Genomic DNA, 21,571 nt, shown 5'->3' on the forward strand with positions numbered 1-21,571 from the left:
TAAACAGGCATCCCATATCTGTCTTTTAACAAAAAATACAAAATTCCACATTTTTGCAGATAGTAGCTTGGAACCTCTACAGCAGGGTACTTTGATACTTTGAATCTGATTGTAAGATGTGACTTTTGGATTCTTTGACTCTCAAGGGATGTTTCCCTCTTTTTTGAAAATCAGGCAAATATTCTCAGGCTCTCGGCTCACTAATTAAAATTCCGTTTTATAGAGTTTCGGTTACTATTGAGCCATGTCACTTTTACTTACAGTTTATTACCACGAAATCAATGATTCCTTTAAGATTTAACAATAATTTAAAGAGTATTATTTAGATTATATTGTTTAATTTGTTAAACATATCCCCCGCCTTGGAAGGTTCTCTATATACATAAAATTGAGCGTCCGCGGAGAAAGTTTGACAAATAAAAATAATAAGGAATAGAAAGATCTTCGGAATATTCTTTCAAGATATAGGCTGAAAATGTGTTGTATATCGTTAAGTATATTTTTATGTCTATTTACAATTCTTTTTCGTCTTTCTGGGGTTCAGTCACAGTTTATAGATTTATATATTTATATAAATCTATATTATATAAACTGTGGGTTCAGTTATCAGTTATCAAGAGTAAGATAAATGTTAACACAGTAATTTTTGCCACAAGAGGAAGAGATTAAGGATGGGGCACCACCCTTTCTAAGGGGAGGGGGGAATTAACTAAAGCCCATAGTATAAATGGCTCTTGTATTTTAATAAATTTGATTTTTATTCGGCCACAAAGTAACTCATTTCAGAATGAAGACACGCGAAGTCTATTTGAAAAAAAAAAGACGTGAAAACAGCTAATTCTAAGAACAGACATTAACTTTAATAGGTTAATACCATTCTGAAACTTTTAGGTTGACTTACTATTAATTAATATCATCAAAGTCACAACTTAGTGAATAATATGTTTCTACAAGATTGAAAGCTGGGTCGACTAGGACGACAGGAAACTTAACATAAGACTATACAAGAAGTCAGCACAGTTCAATAAATTTTTTATACTCGATTAAAAACCATTAATAAAATATTTTATCCCAGCTTCGTCCCTTGAGGCACGCTGCAAAAAAAATAAGAAACGACACCATCTGATCATTTTGTAACAAAAAAACTGTTATTGACCCACCATGATTCTAATTATCATCCTGACTAAGAGCTATAGAGCACCCATATTTCTATGTTCTTGTAAAGTGGTTCCATAGTCAAAACTATAAAAAGCTCGCATAAAAGTTAAACAGTAATAAAAGTTAAAAAAAATGGAATAGAAAACAGTTTAATATAGGTTGTAGACGTCATTAGTCTTGAGTATACTGTCAAATTCTATCCAAAAGTGTTCTCATATTCTAATGTGTAATTTCACAGAGTTATTTTCATGCAATTTTCTTATTCTTAATAAAACAATTTTTAAGGATTTTTTCTAATTATCCAAGAAAATGTAATAAAGGTTTGTAAAATTTAAAAATAGTTTATATATATAATTAAAAATATCCTTAGGTTATGCTGACATTTTAGAAAGGGTTTTCATATGTACTGCAGACAAAAATTTCCTGAGACCACAAAATTAAATACACAGAAAAGTTTTTCTCTAGCATGAGTTCTTTGATAATTTTGAAAGACCATATAAAGGCCATTATGGTTTTCTAAAACCATAATGAAAGCATAATTCCCCATCCCCCTCCTTCCGAACTTCTATGACCGTTGGTTCGATACAATTACCCATAGGAAACCAAGAAATAAAAATCCACCCGCCTCCGTGATCTTCCTTTGGGCAAGAAGTACAAAACTCGAAAATTTTGTAAACATAATCACCTATTTACAGAAGTAAGATATTTCTCACTATAATTCATCAGGCTTTTCGTCAGTATGAGTTATTTTATGACGAGATAAACTGGAACTTGAAGCATAATATTTCTTACAAATTTCGCATTGATAAGGTTTTTCTCCAGCATGAGTTTATTGATGATGAGACAAAGCAGAACTTGAAGTAAAAACTTTCTTACATACATCACATTCGAAAGGTTTATCTCCTGTATGAGTTATTTGATGATCCGAGAGGGTTATTTTTAGGCCGAATGTTTTGTCACATATGTCACATTTGAAAGGCTTTTCTCCAGTTTGAGTTATTTGATGAACTGAAAGATTGGATTTTTGGGTGAACTTTTTGTCACATATATCACATTTGAAAGGTTTTTCTCCAGTATGTATTCTTTGATGACCCGAAAGGGTGCTCTTTAGGCCGAATGTTTTGTCACATATATCACATTTGAAAGGCTTTTCTCCAGAATGAGTTCTATGATGATTCGAAAGAGTGCTTTTTTGGCAGAATGTTTTGTTACATGTGTCGCATTGGAAAGGCTTTTCTCCAGTATGAGTTATTTGATGAGCTGAAAGACTCTTTTTCTGGGTGAACATTCTGTCACATATATGACATCCGAAAGGTTTTTTTCCACTATGTGTTCTTTGATGATGCGATAAAGCACTTTTATGGAAGAATCTTTTGTCACATTTATCACATTTGAAAGGTTTTTCTCCAGTATGAGTTCTTTGATGATAAGATAAACCAGTACCTGAAGTAAAACCTTTCTTACATATATCACATTCGAAAGGTTTTTCTCCAGTATGTGTTCTTTGATGATCCAAAAGGGTGTTTTTACGTAAGAATGTTTTGTCACAAATATTACATTTGAAAGGTTTTTCTCTAGTATGAGTTCTTTGATGATAAAATAAACCAGAACTTGAAGTAAAACCTTTCTTGCATATATCACATTTGAAAGGTTTTTCCCCTGTGTAAAAAACCTCCTGGTTTGCCGTATCACTTTCAGCATATACACAAATGCGACTTGTTATCTCATGTTGACAATTAAAATTGATTCCTTTTTTTAGACATATTTTGTAAGTCTTGGGTTACTATGTAATCCACATCCTTGTTTGCTACTATCATTATCATAGAACGCTCCAACAGGGTAAACTGAAATAATGTAAATTCACTCAACATAAATCACCAAAACTCTTTTTTTTTTTATTAGGTACACAATTCAGCTTTTAACATTATAACCATAAACATTTATCATAAAATTAATTCTAAAAACTCTCACATTGCTACATAATTTATAAGGTTTTACGCATTTGTCTTAGGTAGGTATCCTGATAGTTAAGTGGGAATTCTGATGTAACTTCCTCCCTCTTTTTACCAACAAAACTATGTTAACTAATATTTTTACTAAAAATCAAGACGTCTCCGGCAATGAAACAGCGAATAGCACAAACTAAAGTATAACATGATAACTATAAAAATATATAATTATGCAATATAACATATATATATATATATATATATATATATATATATATATATATATATATATATATATATATATATATATATATATATATATATATATATATATATATATATATATATATATATATATATATGTATAATTTAAATAAATATTAAAAATAAAAATTATACAAGTATATGAAAGAAATTATTATAACACAAATAAATGCGATTATTAAAACCCTGAATTTAAACAGTTTTCATCTGTCTTTCAAACCCAAGGGCTCCATGTGGCCAAGAAGGCTTTTAAAAAATAATAAATTTAAGTCACTGTTATGACCTCATCGATTGCACTTTACTTTCAATTCTAGAATTTAGAATTGTAATTTATTTTAATTTTTTATATATTTAATTTTTCATTTATTTTAATTTTTTACATGAAATATATATTTATTAAATTCAGGGTTTTAGTAATCGCATTTATTTGTGTTCTAATAATTTTTTTCATACATTTGCATAATTTTTTTTATTTTTAATATTTATTTAATATATATATATATATATATATATATATATATATATATATATATATATATATATATATATATATATATATATATATATATATATATATATATATATATATATATATATATATATATATATATATATATATATATATATATATATATATATATATATATATATATATATATATATATATATATATATATATATATATATATATATATATATATAATTTAAGTAAATATTAAAAATAAAAAAAATTATACAAATATATGAAAAAAATTATTATAACACAAATAAATGCGATTATTAAAACCCTGAATTTAAACAGTTTTCATCTGTCGTTCAAACCCAAGGGCTCCATATGGCCAAGAAGGCTTCTGAAAAATAATTTAAAAAATAATAAGTTTAAGTCACTGTTATGACCTCATCGATTGCACTTTACTTTCAATTCTAGAAGAGGCAATACCTTCAAAAAAAAAACATATATTTATTTTAATTTTTCTATCACCCTTTTATTGAAGTAGCTGATTGAACATCAAATAACTTATCGCTTCTTTGGTGACAGTCAAGACCGGATTTTTTTTTTTTTTTTGGGGGGGGGGGTAGTCAAAGATTTTTTTCGGGGGGTGGAGGGTTTACACAAAAAACGAATAAAAAAAAAATTATATCCATTTTTGTTACGTTTTTACGAGTCAGACAAACATTTCGGGGGGGGACTCAAACCCCCCTCCCCTTGGTACGGCTTTGGTGACTGTGTTTCATTAGAGTGGAGTTGTACTTAAGCATTTATTGAAGAAAATGAATATATTATGGAGTCTTAGGCTATATAGTAATACTATTTAGGCCTATTATTGTTATTAAGACAGCAAAATCCAAAGACCTCTATGGCAAAAGCTTTGCCCTAGAAATAAAAAGAAAATATCTCATATTTTTATAATTGTAAAAAAGTTATAATGACTTCCAAAAGACAAAAAAGCTCATCATATGCTATAAACCACTTCAAGGGTTTATAAGTTATGATTACATTGGAATACACGTGTTAACAGTGGAGTGCATGTGATTAATGTTGTTATTCGCCCAGTTGCCCATGACCATTCAGTTAACAAGTTGCAGATAAGTATCTCTTTTAAATATTTTTGTTATTTTTTACGGATTACACCCGGGATACTTAATATTGAGCGGAAAAGTTGGATAAGATGAATGTTCGAACTCATATTTTGGACAAGCAAATATACAGAACAAAATAAGGACATCTGAACCATACTTTTTTTTACCTCTCCGTCAATATTCAACTCTACTTTAAGATGATCACCATTATCTTGGCAATATGAAGAGATGCCAGAATAAACAGAAAAAAAAATTGGCTTCATTTCCCATTAATAAGGAAGAAGAAAAGTAAAGGCTTTGAAAAAGAGATTCTTTTTTATATTAAACAGTATTGCGAGGATAATAGCCGATTATTTTTAGTCTTGTCAAAAAGTTTCTTTCTCATTGTTGAAGCACTGGCTGCTTTCTTGGTGAAACATCAGAAACACCTGAAACATCATCAGAGTTAAAGAGTGATAAAATAAATCACAAAATAATACTACAAAAATATTCCACGTCTTAAATTTCAGCTAAAATATTCCAAAATTAACTTTGAAACGTCAACAGAGTGAAACAGTGAGAAAGTAAATCACGACAAAGCAATACAAAAATATTCAGAGTCTTACATTTAAAAAAAAAAAATTCAAATGAACTTTGAAACATCAACAGAGTGTAAGAGTAATAAGATAAATCATGATATAACACTACAAAAATATTCCAAGTCTTGCACTTCAATGAAAAATTCCTTTAGGATGATAGCCCCTTCAGAGCCCTCAGTGCAATGGTTGTAAGTTATGCCCTGGGGCATATAAGGTTTATACAGAAATTTGTTGTATAATTCATAGGCAGCACGATCGAGCTGCCTAAGTAAAGAACGGGGACACTCAAGAACGAGACAAGAAACGGGGACTAACTAAAAAGGAGGACACTCCCCCACAACCCTCAGGGCAAAGGTTTTAAGTTATGCCCTGGGGGCACATAAGAATGATGTTGGCACAATGTATTATCTATTAATCTTTTCCGTTAGAGCAGGGCACGTCGTATCGAAGAAGCTGTCGTAGAAACTTCGAAATGCGCTCATTCAATTGGAAATTGGAGTTGCTTGTGCCCTTTTTAATAATCGAAAGTGATTGGAAGGCGACTAACACCCCTCTCACGCCCACAATTTCCCCAAACACATCCAATCAAAATTTTGAAATAGCCATGTTGTTTAACGTAGTTGAAAGTTCTGGAAATTCGGTCTTAGAGGATGATAACCACCCTAACAGACCTTAGGGTAAGGGTTGTAATTTATGCTTGGGGGCATATAAGGTGTTTATATAAAGCGTTGTCGTTTCCAAAAGGGCTCATTCGATTGGTAATCGAAAGGCCTAGTGCCCTTTTTAATAGTCAACAGTGATTGGAAGGCTTGACATTTTTATAGTAAAGATGGAAGTGGGTGTAATGTATTATTTTTGTTGTTGTTTAGACCAGGGCACTTCGTATCGAAGGAGTTGTCGAGGGAACTTCGAAAAGGGCTCATTCTATTGAAAATAGAAAGGGCTGATGCCCCTTTTAATAGTCGAAAGGGATTTGAGGGCAACTAATCCCCCTTCCACTCCCACCCTACCACGCCAACCCTCCCATTTCTGCTCTTAAAATCTAACCAAATCAAAATAGCGTAAGTGTATCCAAGCTATCAAAGAACGTAAACAGATTTTTTTGCGAATGGTATCAAGTTTTCAATTTCAGGTCAACTAGACGAGGTATGAAACTAAATTAAACAGTACTATTTGTGTCCAGATTTTTAAAAGGGTGTATGTTGTTAAAAATTGCTGAAAAATTTTTCTGCACAATACAAATAGCAGGCCAAACTATAAATTTAAACCAAAAAAAGATTTTTAAAGTATTATTTTCTTTTTCCCTGAAGACTATGCCAATATAAAACGAACAGAAATTAATTTAAAAAACTTTTTCCATAAAATCAGTTTTTCAAAGAAAAGTAAAGAACTCCACTAAACACAAAATGAGCAAAAATGAAATAAAATAATCTACAAGGCGTGAAACTACCACAAATCAGCATCGATAAATAAATGATACCCAAAACGAACAGAAATTACAATAATTAACCGAGTCAAACTCAAAACGAGCAGAAATTAACATAAGTTGGGCGCAAAACCCCCATGCCTTCCCAAAGCCAGAACAAAATTTGCACTTTACTGAAAAATACAAATGAATGTGCATTGTCAGTTTAATATACATAAACTGACATTTAGCAATAAAAATGTTAATATTATTTGATTTATTAAAGTTATAAACGTAAAAACATCTATATTTTTTTCAGTGAAGTGCAAATTATGTTCTGGCGTTGAGAAGGCATAGGGGTTTTGCGCCCAACTTATATTAATTTCTGCTCGTTTTTAGTTTGACTCGGTTAATTATTGTAATTAAAAGCAAAAAAATTACATCAAATTATTCTCAGTGAATTTACCCAAGTTAGTAAAAACACAATGTTCCCTTGAATAATATAGGGTTGAAACTTGTACTTTTGGTCAACTAGCAGTAGAAAGCAAGCTGTTAGTTAAAATAATAATACAAAAACAATGCTCAAAATACATACAATAAACTTGTCAGCGACAAAGAATGCAATAGCTCTGAAAACATAAACAAAATTTGAGACCATAATAAAAGTTGTAATTTTTTTATGTTGAATAAATTTTACATTATTTCAGTCATCCCTGCAGGATTTTCAATTGAAGTACCTGAGAAACCAGAGTTTTTCAAAATCTAAAATACACAAATTCATTAAGTGATTCAAATAAGAGATTAACAAACCAATAAATCTTGTATAATAGCTTCAAACAACAAATGTTTTAACTAGCAGTTATACAGATAGTGGTTCTGAGCAAAAGGTGATCATATATAGTTGAGCTACCTGAACCATTAGGCCCCCTCTTTCAGACAGAGCTTCCAGTCCGCCAACTTTGTTACGACTTATCTCTTCAGACAAGCGAACAAAGGGTGATGTTTACATTTCCTACAGCTTTCTTCAGTTTATTGAGTCTAACTTCCTATGCAAGTCGTTCTATGACTTATTTGTTTGTAGCACGATTTGTTTGCCACTGGGGACAAGCCTAGAGAGAGCTCCCAAAACACCTAGTTTTTATTTCCATAACATTAATGAAAACATAACCCTCCCTCCCCATTTTCTAGGACCATTGGTTCAATAAATTTACCCCTGGGAAAGAAAGAAATGAAAATCAACACGCATCTGTGATCTTCCTTTCAGAAAGAATTACAAAATTCGAAATTTTTGTAGACAATCATCTATTTATAAAATGAATTTACAATAAACCGAATTAAGACAGTTTTCACTAGTATTCATCAGGCTTTTTTTCTGCATGAATTCTTTGATGACTAAATAAAGTTGAATATGAAGGAAAACATCTCTTACAAATATATCCAAGTCCAAATCAAAATTCAAATTGCAAATAAAAAAAAAATTAAAAAATATCGCATTGATAAGGTTTTTCTCCAGCATGAGTTGTTTGATGATAGGATAAACCAGAACTTGAAGTAAAACCTTTCTTACATATATCACATTCGAAAGGTTTTACTCCAGTATGCGTCCCTTGATGATTCGAAAGGTAACTTTTTCGGTCGAATGTTTTGTCACATATATCAAATTCGAAATGTTTTTCATGTTTTTCACCAGTATACGTTCTTTGATGATAAGATAAACTAGATCTTGAGGTAAAACCCATCTTACATATATAACATTCAAAAGGCTTTTCTCCAGTATGAATTGCTTGATGATCTGAAAGATGGCTTTTTTGGCCGAATTTTTTGTCACACTTGCCACATCTGTATGATCTTTCTCCAGTATGCGTTCTATGATGATCCGAAAGAGCACTATTTAGTCCAAATGCTTTGTTACATATGCCACATTCAAAAGGTTTTTATAATGTGTGCGTTCTTTGAAGACGAAATAAATTGAATTTTGGGCAGAATGTTTTTTAAAATACATCACATCTAAAAGGTTTTTCTCCAGTATGCGTCTTTTGATGAAGCAATAAGGCACTTTTTTGGCCAAATGTTTTGTCACATATATCACATCTAAAAGGTTTTTCTCCTGTATGAGTTCTTTGATGATCCGAGAGGGCACTTTTTTGGCAAAATGTTTTGTCATATATGTCACATTTGACAGGTTTTTCTCCAGTATGTGTTCTTTGATGTTCCGAAAGGGTGCTTTTTAGGCCAAATGTTTTGTCACATATGTCACATTTGAAAGGTTTTTCTCCAGTATGAGTTCTATGATGATCCAAAAGGTAACTTTTTCGGTCGAATGTTTTGTCACATACATCACATTTGAAAGGTTTTTCGCGTTTTTCACCAGTATGCATTTTTTTATGATAAGATAAACTAGATCTTGAGGTAAAACTTATCTTACATATATCACATTCAAAAGGCTTTTCTCCAGAATGAGTTATTTGGTGATCTGAAAGATACCATTTTTGGCCGAATGTTTTGTCACATATATCACATTTGAAAGGCTTTTCTCTGGTATGAGTTATTTGATGATCTGAAAGATGGCTTTTTCGGCCGAATGTTTTATCACATATATCACATTTGAAAGGTTTTTCTCCAGTATGCGTCCTTTGATGATTCGAAAGGGTGGTTTTTCGGCCGAATAATTTGTCACATATATCACATTTGAAAGGTTTTTCTCCAGTATGCGTTTTTTGATGATAAGATAAACCATAACTTGAAATAAAACCTTTTTTACAATATATCACATCTCAAAAGATTTTTCTCCAGCATGAGTTCTTTGATGATTCAAAAGCGTGCTTTTTCGGCAGAATGTTTTGTCACATATGCCACATTCGAAAGGTTTTTCTCCAGTGTGCGTTCTTTGATGCTGAGAAAGAGCGGTTTTTTGGCCAGAATGCTTTGTCACATATATCGCATTTAAAAGGTTTTTCTCCAGTATGAGTTCTATGATGATTCGAAAGGGTGCTTTTTTTGCGGAATGTTTCGTCACATATGTCACATTTGAAAGATTTTTCTCCAGTATGCGTTGTTTGATGATTCGAAAGGGTGCTTTTCAGGCCGAATGTTTTGTCACATATGCCACATTTGAAAGGTTTTTCCCTGTTATGAGTTCTTTGATGATGAGATAAACCAGTAATTGAAGGAATACCTTCCTTATATATATCGCATTCAAAATATTTTTCCCCTGTGTGAGAAACCTCTTGTTTTTCCGTATCATTCTCAGCAAATACACAAATGTGACTTGCCACCTCATGTTGACAATTCAAATTGATTTCTTTTTTAAGACATATTTTTGTAAGACTTGGGCTGCTAGGTAATCCACATCCTTGTTTGCTGTTATCATTGTCATAGAACGCTCCAACCGGGAGAACTGAAATAATGTAAAATTGACTCAACATAAATCACAAAACCTCTTTTTTTTTACTTGGTAGACAACTCAGCTTTTAACATTTCAACCATGCACATTTGAAATAAAATTAATTATAATAACTCTTACTTTGGTACAAACTTTATATAAGTCTATTTGATGCATTAGTCTTAGGTATGTATCTTGATAGGTAAGTAGGAATTTTTATGTGATTTCGTCACTGTTTTTGTTATAAAAATATATGACCAAATGATTTTGAAATCATTTGGAAAAATGATGACGTCTTGATTTTGAAAAAATCAAGACATTCCGGCGATCCAGCAAATCAATAATCAAAAATCAAGACGTTTCCGACAATCTGACAAATCATGAATCAAAAATCAAGACGTTTCCGGCAAAGATGCGAATAACGCAAATTAATGTTTACTAGTTGCCATTAAAAAAAAAATACAAACGAATCAAGTCACAGTTAACATAATTCGTTTTAACATGACAACTTTAAATAATATAAAATTACAACAATATATATAATATACATACATAAATATAACTTTAAACTTTAAATAAATATATAAATTAACAAAAAACAGAAAATAAATTATATAATATGCGAAAAAAGTAATACAACAAACACATACAATTATGAAAACCCTGAATTCAAACAGTTTTCATCCGTCTTTCAAATCAAAGGGCTTTATATGGCCAAGAAGGCTTTAAGAAAAATCACTGAAAAATGCACCAGATAAGTAAGGTTAATGTCATCTGCAAGCTACATCGATTGCGCTCTACTGCCAAGTTTCGTAGACAGGGGCAAGTATCTATATTAAAAACCTGTCATTTTATCTTCAGGAGTTTGTATGTCTGATAAGTGTATCCTTGACCATCATTGATCTGTGTTCTGTTTTATCTTGTATTTATAAGTCGTGTACTTTTGCACATACATCTTCAGGGTTGGAGCGTAAGTTTAAAACCCAACATTTTTAGGCGACGCCGAAAGCATTCATGACTCTCCCCTAGTTCGTGTTCCATTCGATTTTCAGTCTTATCCCTGCATACTCGATACAGAGCAGTATACCTCAGGAATCCATCCTCGAAACAATCCTCCGCCCGAAGTTCTTACGCGTGCCCAGTCAGTCCAACCCCCACAATCACTTTGCTCAATTTGATCATCCCCCACTCACTCATATTCCTCTATAATATCCACTTCCTTTCGACTCCGTTCTTCTCCGTGCGTCCATAAAGTTATCGACTAGTATCTGGACTCCACCCGTTATATGCCGATACATATCCGACCCTATACTCTCAGACACCCTCCACCGTACTTCCCTCCCTCAGCATCATCTTGCCCCCCCCCCAGCTAAAGAACATTCCCAATTTGACTTGTTCCCAGATCACCAGGAAACCTTTCTCCCTCCCCTAACACTTTATCCCCTCTGGCTACCCTCTCAGTATGACTCTGGTTTAAGAGTAAGCAGGCAGAACGATCCACAGGTAACACCTCCATGCAGAGTTTCTAAAACTTCAAATAGTGAGACGAATTCCACCGTAGATCCATCCAAATTTAATAATATCCCCATAATTTGTCCGCTGTCCTTCTTTTCTCTCAAGCCCGGTTCAGTCCCTCCTTTCAAAAATGCCTCAAAGCTATCCCCTGATCCACCGCATTCGTCTCATACGGTTCAACACTAAATATATCCATCCCGAATTGAAAAACATCACAAGACCCAAATCGGTATAAATTTCAATCTGTACTACTTACCAATGCTGAGAGCCTGAATTTTGATAAAATTACCAAACTCGAGGGTATCTCTGAAATTCATAAAATTAATATTATTGCTGTGACAGAGGTTCTCCTTGGTGTTAAACTCCTTGGTGTTACAATTTCTTCCAATTTGAAATGGGATACCCATATAAATTATTATTAAAATATAAATTATATAAAATATTATATTATATTATATATTATATAAAATATTATATATTTATAATTAAATATATAAAATATATAAATATTATATAAATTAAATATTAGAGTATGCTTGTCCTGTGTGGCGTACTTACCGCTCAAATCAATTTCAAATGAAATTGCCAATGTCCAAAAGAGAGCTCTAAGAAATATTTCTAAATAGAGTAAAATACCATATTTGCATTTGTTAAATATTTCAAAACTAGAGACTCTCGAGAGACGAAGAGATAATTTGTGCCTCCGTTTTGGTAAGTTGGCACTTTTGAACCCCCGTAATGTGAACCTTTTCCCTGAATACTATGTACCTGATAGAAATCGTCCTCCTCGAACTGTGCCCCAGCCTAGTCCCACCTTATCTCCCATTCTCTGTACTACCTCGCGGTATAAGAAATTTTTATCCCTTTTTTTTTACTGATATAATAAATAAATGTTACATAAATTTTATCTTATCTCTTACATGATAAAAAAGAAACAGCTCGTTTTTCTTTTTACTCTTTTTTTGTATATATTATTTATTTTTTCAGTTTTATCAGTTTTATCTTTTTAACTAGTTGACATTTTGCGGATTTTATATAAGTGACAAAGGAATCATATATAATTACGATATTTATTTATTTTTATTTTTTTTTATAGGTTGTCACTTTTTTCGTTGTTGTGCTTTTGCTATTATTTTCTTGTTTATTTGTTTTTTTATGGACTTGGAAATTCGAATTCGGCCCTTTGGGGCTTGTGATAGTAATTTCTCGAAATAACTATCTATCTATCTATCTATCTCTAACTTCATCGGTTGCAATCTTCTTTCAATTCTAGACGAGGCAATATCTATATTAAAAACCTGCTTTTATTTTAATTTTACAATAAACCTTGTATCATTGTGTCTGATTGAACCTCAAATAAATTATTAACTTCTTTGATGACAGTGTCTAATCACAAAGAAATTACAATAAAGCAGTTTTTGAAGAATATAATTAGACTATGGAGTGGCATTAGCAATATTATTAAGGCATATTATAGTTATCACACCGAGCTAAATTCAAAGACACCTTAGCCAATGCTTTGCACCTGAAAAAAAAGAAAAATGTTCCCGTTTTAAATTGTAAAAAAGCTCTAATGATTTCCAAAATGCAAAAAAAATCCAAACAAAAAAAATTTATTGGTTTTTTCTGGAGTTTAAACGGACTCAAAATTTTGTGTCATAGAACTTGAAACCCTCTAGATCTTATGCTTAGTTAAATAGTATTTCGAAAATGCAAGCACTGCAATAAGATGCAAAAAAAACTATCTTTCAGCCCCTGCCATACTGCCGAAGGATGTGTAAGATATTAATGCGTTCGAGCATTTCAAGTTCACTTAACTTATTAGCTTTTCACGAGACAGACCTGAGATCAGAGGTTGGTAGGATTATTACTCGAAGTAGTTGTTAGAGAAGTTACATTTGCTGATCCAGTAAAATGCAGGATTATTTACGATAATTTTGTATAAAAAAGCAATTCAATTCTTTATAAAATGTTGAAAATAAGTTAAAGTATATGCAGTGAACAAAGAGAGAAAGTAATTATGAAACGTAATGCGCCTTCCAGGATTTATAAATAAGATATGAATAAAGTGGAGTAAATATGAATAATTTTGTTATTCACTCAGTCACCTAGGTCTTTTACATAGTATATTTGAGAAACTTAATATTAAGCAGTTCAGAGAAATAAGAGGGGGACCCAAACATACACTTTGGACAGACAAATATGTAGAAGAAGACAACGAAATCTCAATCCTACCTTTACTGCATTCCCTATCAAAGTTCAACTCTAGTTTAAGAAGGTCAGCATTACGTTGAAAATGTGCGGAGATGTCGGTAGAAACATAAAAAGAAATGCCTTCATTTCAAGTGAATAAATTCGGATGTTTACTTTCAGATATATCTTTATTATCATTTGAAGATGCATCTTCAGCTTCTATAAAAATCAGAAAAAAATCACACAAAAACTCTAAGAACAAAACGAGATGGTAACTAATAAAACATTAAGAGTGCCAAAGTTTTTTTTTTGTATATAGTACTTAATTGATGGTAAAGGTAAATTGATCCTAGAGACTTCGTAAATTTATGTTGAAGAAGAAGAGTAAAGGCTATGAAAAAGACATAATTTTTAAAATTAAATAGAAGACATATTATAAGGGTAATGTATCCTAAACATTTCAAAAAATTTCATTCTTCATATTTAAAGAACTATATGCGTCCATAGTAGACAAAATGCACTTTGCGCTTTACTGAGAAAAAAAAGAAAAAAAAAAACAATAAAAAAATTCAAATGACCGTGGGATTGTCAGTTTAATTGACACCAAATAATTCTTATATGGTATTTAATTTTTTTCGAATTTCGTTCCAATTCCGTAATAATGAACTCTGAATCACAAAGGGTTTAATTAGAATAAATAGCTCTTTTGAAAGTATTAAAAAGACACTTTATCATAAAGAGCGAGGTATTGACGATACGGCGAACCCCCTCATATACGTAATAATTTTTGTTTGTTCGAAGTTTTAATGTTCCTCCTTACTTTCAGTTGAAAAAACTTGTTTTGGTTATTTAATTTATCATTGTTTTTTAAATATTTTTGGTACACCCCGCCTCACATTATATTACCATTACCGGCCCACAGGTACTTAGATTCCACCTGCCAAGTCTCCCCTCCCCACCCGCATAAATCTGTCCTTAACCCCCCGGTGCACGTCCCAAGAATCAAGCCTTTTTTTAAAATGATTTAAAAAACAGTTTTTCCGAGGGAAGTAAGGAGAGAGGTTGAAACTCAAAAAGGACCAAAATTATCACTTCACAGCCTATTTGATATAAATTAATACAACTAGCACAAATAAAACAATTAATTATGCTCCCGAGTGCTTTTAGGATTATGAAGATATACCACTTTACTGAAAACACAAACTAATATAGGGACTATTGTAGAGTAAAAGTAAACCAATTAAGAAGGCTTTTTAAAGAATGAAAATATTATCAGTTGTTGTTAGGATCAACCATTTTAAGATAAGGCAGCACTCCATTTTAGACTTTATATTTCATTTTAAATTTAATTTGGTGTCACTTTTGCAAAATAGTTCAGCCGAATAACACACTCTCATTTCGGTTCTTAGAAGGACAGGTCACGATTGGTTTGTTTAGAAATTTAAAGTAAGGCTATATTAATAGCTTTAGGACTATAGACAAGCTTTATAATTTGGATCAGATCTTAAAATTCACTATTTTATAGGAAGAGATATGCAAATTTCCAGAGTTCATATCATGTCTTACTATATCTTCATTTCAAGCGATACTAAAGCATATTTATTAAATTCTAAGATAGTATATTACCTATTATTGGTAATATAGCTGAAGAGAGCATAATTCTGCTTGATAAAACAGTCCAATATTTTTGTATGCTGTTCAATTACTTCGCGGTTATTAAAAAATATTTAGTTTTACGCTTATGTTTTAAAACTGGTGTAAGACTATGAAAATCTTTATAGATTCGTTTAGTGTTGTCAAGATACTCATTTTTGACTTTTAAATCAATAATCCTGTTTTTTATACTTGACTTTCGAGTTTTCAGTAAAGAACTAGTTTTGTATAATCTTAAGATCATTAAGAAACATAATTAGTTGGTTTATTTGTACTAGTTATGTTAATATATATTAAATAGGCTGGGAAATAATAATTTTTGTGCGTTTTAAGTTTCAACTTCACTCTTTGCTTCCCTCGGAAAAACTTTGTTTTTTTAAATTGATTTTTGTTTATTTATTACTAAACTTTAATTCAGATACAACGTTGACATGATGTTTTTTATTTATAAGTAAAAATAAACGCTCATTTTATGTTTTGATGCCACCTCTAAGTTTCAGTTTAAATTATCAACAAATATAACCAATGATTAAAGTGCACGTACCACCTGATGAGGGACTTTGCTGTTTATTCCGAACATAATAATTTTTTTTTGAGCAAATTCTAGTTTTAACCATTATGAAGAGATGCGGCAACCACTTTGCATCCTATGTAAAATCCAACCTTTTTTATTGTTTTTTTTTTATATAAATAGTTTATACATTTTTATTTCCCAACTCAGCTTATCAGAAAATTGCATTTCACCCTTAAATAAAAGAACATTATATTTCAGCTATTCGCCAAAACGATTAAAAATAGCAGAAAACACTCCCTAGTGAATATGGAGAAAGTAGGTCACATATAGACATTTAGCAATTAGCACTGGAAATACTTCCTAGAATACAAAATTTTATATGACATACAAGAGGACCAAATTTTCAACAATTCATCATTCATATTTTTAACTAGCTCATATTCACTGAATACATAAATTGAAGAAAAAATTAATTCCATGGATTCAAAGGCTGATTTTCAACAAAAAATGGCAAGTCTGTTATTATTTTCCTCAGTTCGTGAATGAAAAATATTTATATTGAAAGCTTGTTCTATTCAGAAGTTTGATCATATTTACTAAGGCAACCACTTAAGACATAAAAATTTGCCTTCTCTCTCTGAAGAAATAAAATTTCAAACAAAATATCATTCAAAACATTGAATATAATAAAAAATCACTAATATTAAAATGAGAGGTATGTGCAGGACAGGCAGGCTTGCCACCCCAGTGATTTACCACTATCTCTCGTAATTTTTTATGTTGCTTAGTGATTTTTTTTCTAGCTAGTGCTGTCCGTTCTAAAACTAGTGATTTCTACCTAAATATATTGATTTTTAACGATATAGCGTATAATTCATGATTCAATTAAATAAATGATACAACAAGCTAACTATTAAAAAAAAACACAAAATAGTGATTCACTACAGTTCCTAATAAGTTCCAGATTAGCGTTTATGCAAATATACCGCCTTTGAAAGCACGTAGATGTGAGAAACAGCTTTCTAATGAGCCATTAAGCATCTCTCTATGATGTTCTGGTAAACCGCTAGCCCTGGAAAAAAAAAACAAAAAAAGGGAGACAGATCAGTGCTACCCATGCAAAAAAGTCTTTTTCCTTGGTATTCATGGTGGGGGACTGTAATTATACTACAAAAGGTTTTCGACCATGCTGATTCCAATTGTGCATTTTTTATTTCAATTCGACACCATTTTCAAGGGGTTTCAGCCTCTTTTTTAAAATCGCCATAAATCTTTTTTTGAAATAAACTTAATAAGATTATTATTTCTAACACAAACAAAAATAATAGTTACAGTTCCTAATTTTTTACGATTTCATAGTTAATTCGTCAACAGGACTAATGAGACTTACTCAGGGGGCTGGGAGGGGGGAGTATATAGTGAGGGTTCCCAGTAAATCTCCAATTAAGGCTTTTGAACCACCATTATTACACTGGTACCGTTTCCTATTTTAAAACTTTTAAACTTAAGAAGTGGTACAAAAGGTGCCATTTCTTGTGCTATTTACCCATTAAGGATGGCAAAAATGATTAAAATGACGTAGATGTGAGCAATAGCTTTCAAATCAACCATTAAACATCTCTCCAAAAAGTTCTGGCAGCCCACTAGCGCCTAGCTTTTCAACTTAGGACATGGCATCAATAGTGCCATTTGGCAGTTGCAGGTGGTGGAATTCATAAATAAACGTATATATCAGAAATAGCTTTAATGTGAACTATTAAACATCCGTATACGATGTTTTTGTAGCCCGTTAGCCCCCCCTTGAGAAATGACACAAAATGTGCCATTTTTGTGCCATATGGCACTTGCAGATAGTGGAATTTATAAAAAGCGCGTAGATGTGAGAAACAGCTTTCTAATGAGCCATTAAGCATCTCTCTGAGCCAATAAAAATTTTACTTTTCTTTTGCTAAATGGATGTCTCTAAATTTGGTTATGACGTAATTTACAAATTAACTTACGTAACTAACTTCTATATTCGTATATTTTTCTTCTAGCAAAAAATACAAAGTTGCAGATTTTTGCAGATATGAGCATGAAACCTATGAAATAGGGTTTTCTGATACGCTGAATCTGACGGTGTGATTTTCATTAAAATTCTTTCACTTGTAGGGGATATTTCCCTCCTCTTTAAAAAATCGGGTAAATTTTCTGAGGCTCGTAGCCTTTGATGAGTAATACTAAACTTAATAAAATTTATATATTTGTAGCACCCATGTTTCAGAGCTATATTTGACCACTGTCATTACTGTAGCTTCTAATATTCTAATCTTGGTTTGTAGACTCATCTTCCTATTCTTCCAAACTTTTTTTAACTGTGAAAAAACACCTTGAGCCTGAGATCTAATCATCTCTAATGAGCCAATAAAACAGTTCAGTAATTAATTTGATGATAATAATTTAATTTATCACATTGCAAACAGGTGCTAAAACACATGGTTAGCAAAACATTAGTTTAAAAAATATCTTTGTGGAAAGTGATTTTTTTTTTTAATTATATAAAAAAAATTTTTTTTTTAGGCTTCTTCCGAATATAATAATTGTTTTTGGCGCAAATTCAAGTTTGAACCCTTATGAAGAGAAGCTGTAACCACTTTGCATCCTATGTACCATCCTACCTTTTTTAGGTACATAATTGAGACAGCAAAAAAAAGGGAGACAAAATCAGTGCTACCCATACAAAAAAGCCATTTTCCTTGGTGTTCAAGGTGGGGGACTGTAATTATCCTACAAAAGGTTTTCGACCATGCTGATTCCAATGGTGCACTTTTTATTTCAATTTGACGCCATTTTCAAGGGGTTTCAGGCTCTTTTTCAAAATAACCATAAATTTCTTTTTGCAATAAACTTTTACTTCTAAGATTAACCGAAACAATAGTTACCATTCCTAAATTTTAAAGAGTTCATAGTGAATTCTTCCAACGGACTAATGAGACTTACTAAGAGGGCTGGGAGGGGGAGTATACGGTGAGGGTTCCCAGTAAATCTCCAGTTAAGGCTTTTGGACCACAATTATTACAATGGTACCGTGTCCTATTTTAAAGCTTTTAAACTTAAGAAGTGGTACAAAAGATACCGTTTTTTGTGCTATTTGGCAATTAAGTATGGCAAAACTGATTAAAATGACGTAGATGTGAGCAATAGCTTTCAAATCAACCATTAAACATCTCTCTAAGAAGTTCTGGCAGCCCTCTAGCCCCTAGCTTTTCCACTTAAGACATGGCATCAATAGTGCCATTTGGCAATCGCAGGTGGTGGAATCCGTAAATAAAACTTATTGAGAAATAGCTTTAATTTGAGCTATTAAATATCTGTATACGATGTTTTTGTAGCCCGTTAGCCCCCCCCCCTGAGAAATTACACAAAATGTGCCATTTTTGTGCCATATGGCACTTGCACATAGTGGAATTTATAAAAAGCGCGTAGAAGTGAGAAAAAGCTTTATAATGAGCAATTAAGCATCTCACTGATTTTCTGGTAAACCACTAGCGCGGGAAAAAAAAGAAAAAAAAGGGAGACAAATCAGTGCTATCCATGCAAAAACGTCATTTCTATTAGTGTTAAAGGTGGGGAACTGTAACTCAGGCTTGTAAATTTTGATGGGTAAAACTAAACTTGATGTAACTTATATATTTGAAATCAGCATAAAAATCCAATCCTTTTAATCTATCTATTGTATCTAAATGTCATTTTTTTATAGTTTTGGTTACTATTGAGCCGGGTTGCACCTTAATTACAGTTCCTTACCACAAACTGAAAGTGCTTTTTTCGGTATTTTTTTATTTTTAACAATGAAAATCTTAGACTAGAGGATAAATTCAACACTAAAACATGGCAAGTGCAATGTCTAGAAAAATGGCTGGTTAAAAACACATTCCACTTTATGCTGATGCTGAATGGAATTGAACGATAGAATTATTCAAATTATTTATTTTTTCCATTTTAAGAGAACTCTTTGATGTCAAATTGAAATAAAAAGCATACTATTGGGAGTACCATCATCAAAAATCATCCAGACCTTTTTTGCAAAAGAGAATCTTTTCAGCAAAAAGTATCTACAACACCTTCATACTTAAGAACAAAAAGTAGGGAAGCTTGGGGAACTAGTGACATTTCAGACACAAATTTGATAAAAAAAGAGACATAAAATATTTGACCAAAGCTGAGGTGACAAATACACTTCCAAACACTTGTGCTTTGTTTCATCACTTGTGTAATTTCTGCCTCTTTTCAATAGCCCCACTTCATGTTAGAGTAAAAAAGTATATTAAAACTATTGATTCTTAATAAAAAAGTTCAGTAATTAATTTGATGATAACTAATTAATTTATAACGTTGCATACAGGTGCTAAAACAAATGATTAGCAAAAATTTATTTTAAAAAATATCTTTGTGGAAAGTGATTTTTTTTTTTAATTATATAAAAAAAAGCTTTTTGATGTGTTTCACCTATTTTTAAAGTAAAATAGCAAAAATAAATAATGCAGTCAATAAATATCTGACTTTGGAGAAAAAATAGCATAACTAAACAACAAATGAGCTCAACAACCCATGTTACAAATTACCTTGCTTAACAACAGTAAAACCAAAAAGCTTGGATGTTTCCATGTTTAACCAGTTGAGTCAAAAACAAAGTCTATCTCTATTGGCTATCCCACACAAACGGACATCTCTAGAATCTAAATAATAAATAATTACAGTATCACATCTTCAAAAGGAGATCAAGGAGAAAAAAATATACTAAATAAATAGTAGATACAAGCATAAAAGGCATGGAAAAGCCAGCATTCAAGGACAATTTGTAGACATTTCAATTGTTATATAACCCTGCTGAAATAACAATAGTCTTTTTGTTAATAGATTGGATTTTGTTTGTATATCCAATCAAATATAATGAAAATCTTTACTTTCCAGAAAAAGCTCCCAGCTTTCTAATAACAAAGTAAAAGTTAAATAAGAATTTTTGAGCTCATTTTATAGTAGTAGACATAACATAATAGTTACAACACTTTTCATGTTTTACAACATTTCATTTATTTAAATGGTCCATTTGGACCAATGTAGTGTTTAAAAACCCTTTTGCAAAACATTATTGCCTCAGAAGTGCTGTAGTAAAATAACCAAGCCAAATACCAATTAATCAGTCAATTATAATCGCTTTATAACAGAATTAATCAGTGCTATTTACAAATATATTACGTTCATTTTCATTACTGAGAATACAGTAAAAGTCACAACTATAATACATTATTGGAACTTGTTTCTCCAAGTCTGTGGGTAGTTTTGTTCCGTCAAAAACAAGGTACCATACACGATATCAATAAAATCCCAATTTTATGG

General features: G+C 31.5%; 1 protein-coding gene and 1 pseudogene across 1 annotated transcript in view; both read right to left on the reverse strand.

Moving 5' to 3' along the window:
- Positions 1–1,095: 1,095 nt before the first annotated feature.
- On the reverse strand, positions 1,096–5,215 carry LOC148938512 (uncharacterized; annotated as a pseudogene).
- Positions 5,216–5,333: 118 nt separating this feature from the next.
- LOC148938513 (uncharacterized) overlaps positions 5,334–21,571 on the reverse strand; it is a 17,409-nt gene continuing 1,171 nt past the window's right edge. The window contains exons 2-4 of the mRNA XM_089107737.1: positions 10,111–10,332; positions 9,025–9,708; positions 5,334–5,380 (exon numbers count right to left, since the gene is read on the reverse strand). Of these exons, the coding sequence (XP_088963863.1) occupies positions 5,334–5,380; positions 9,025–9,708; positions 10,111–10,332 (953 nt within the window). The remainder of the gene's footprint in view (positions 5,381–9,024; positions 9,709–10,110; positions 10,333–21,571) is intronic.

This window comes from Artemia sp. Qi Xiang Cuo, unplaced genomic scaffold (assembly GCF_049724085.1).
Source record: "Artemia sp. Qi Xiang Cuo unplaced genomic scaffold, ASM4972408v1 HiC_scaffold_3194, whole genome shotgun sequence".
Lineage (NCBI taxonomy): Eukaryota > Metazoa > Arthropoda > Branchiopoda > Anostraca > Artemiidae > Artemia > Artemia sp. Qi Xiang Cuo.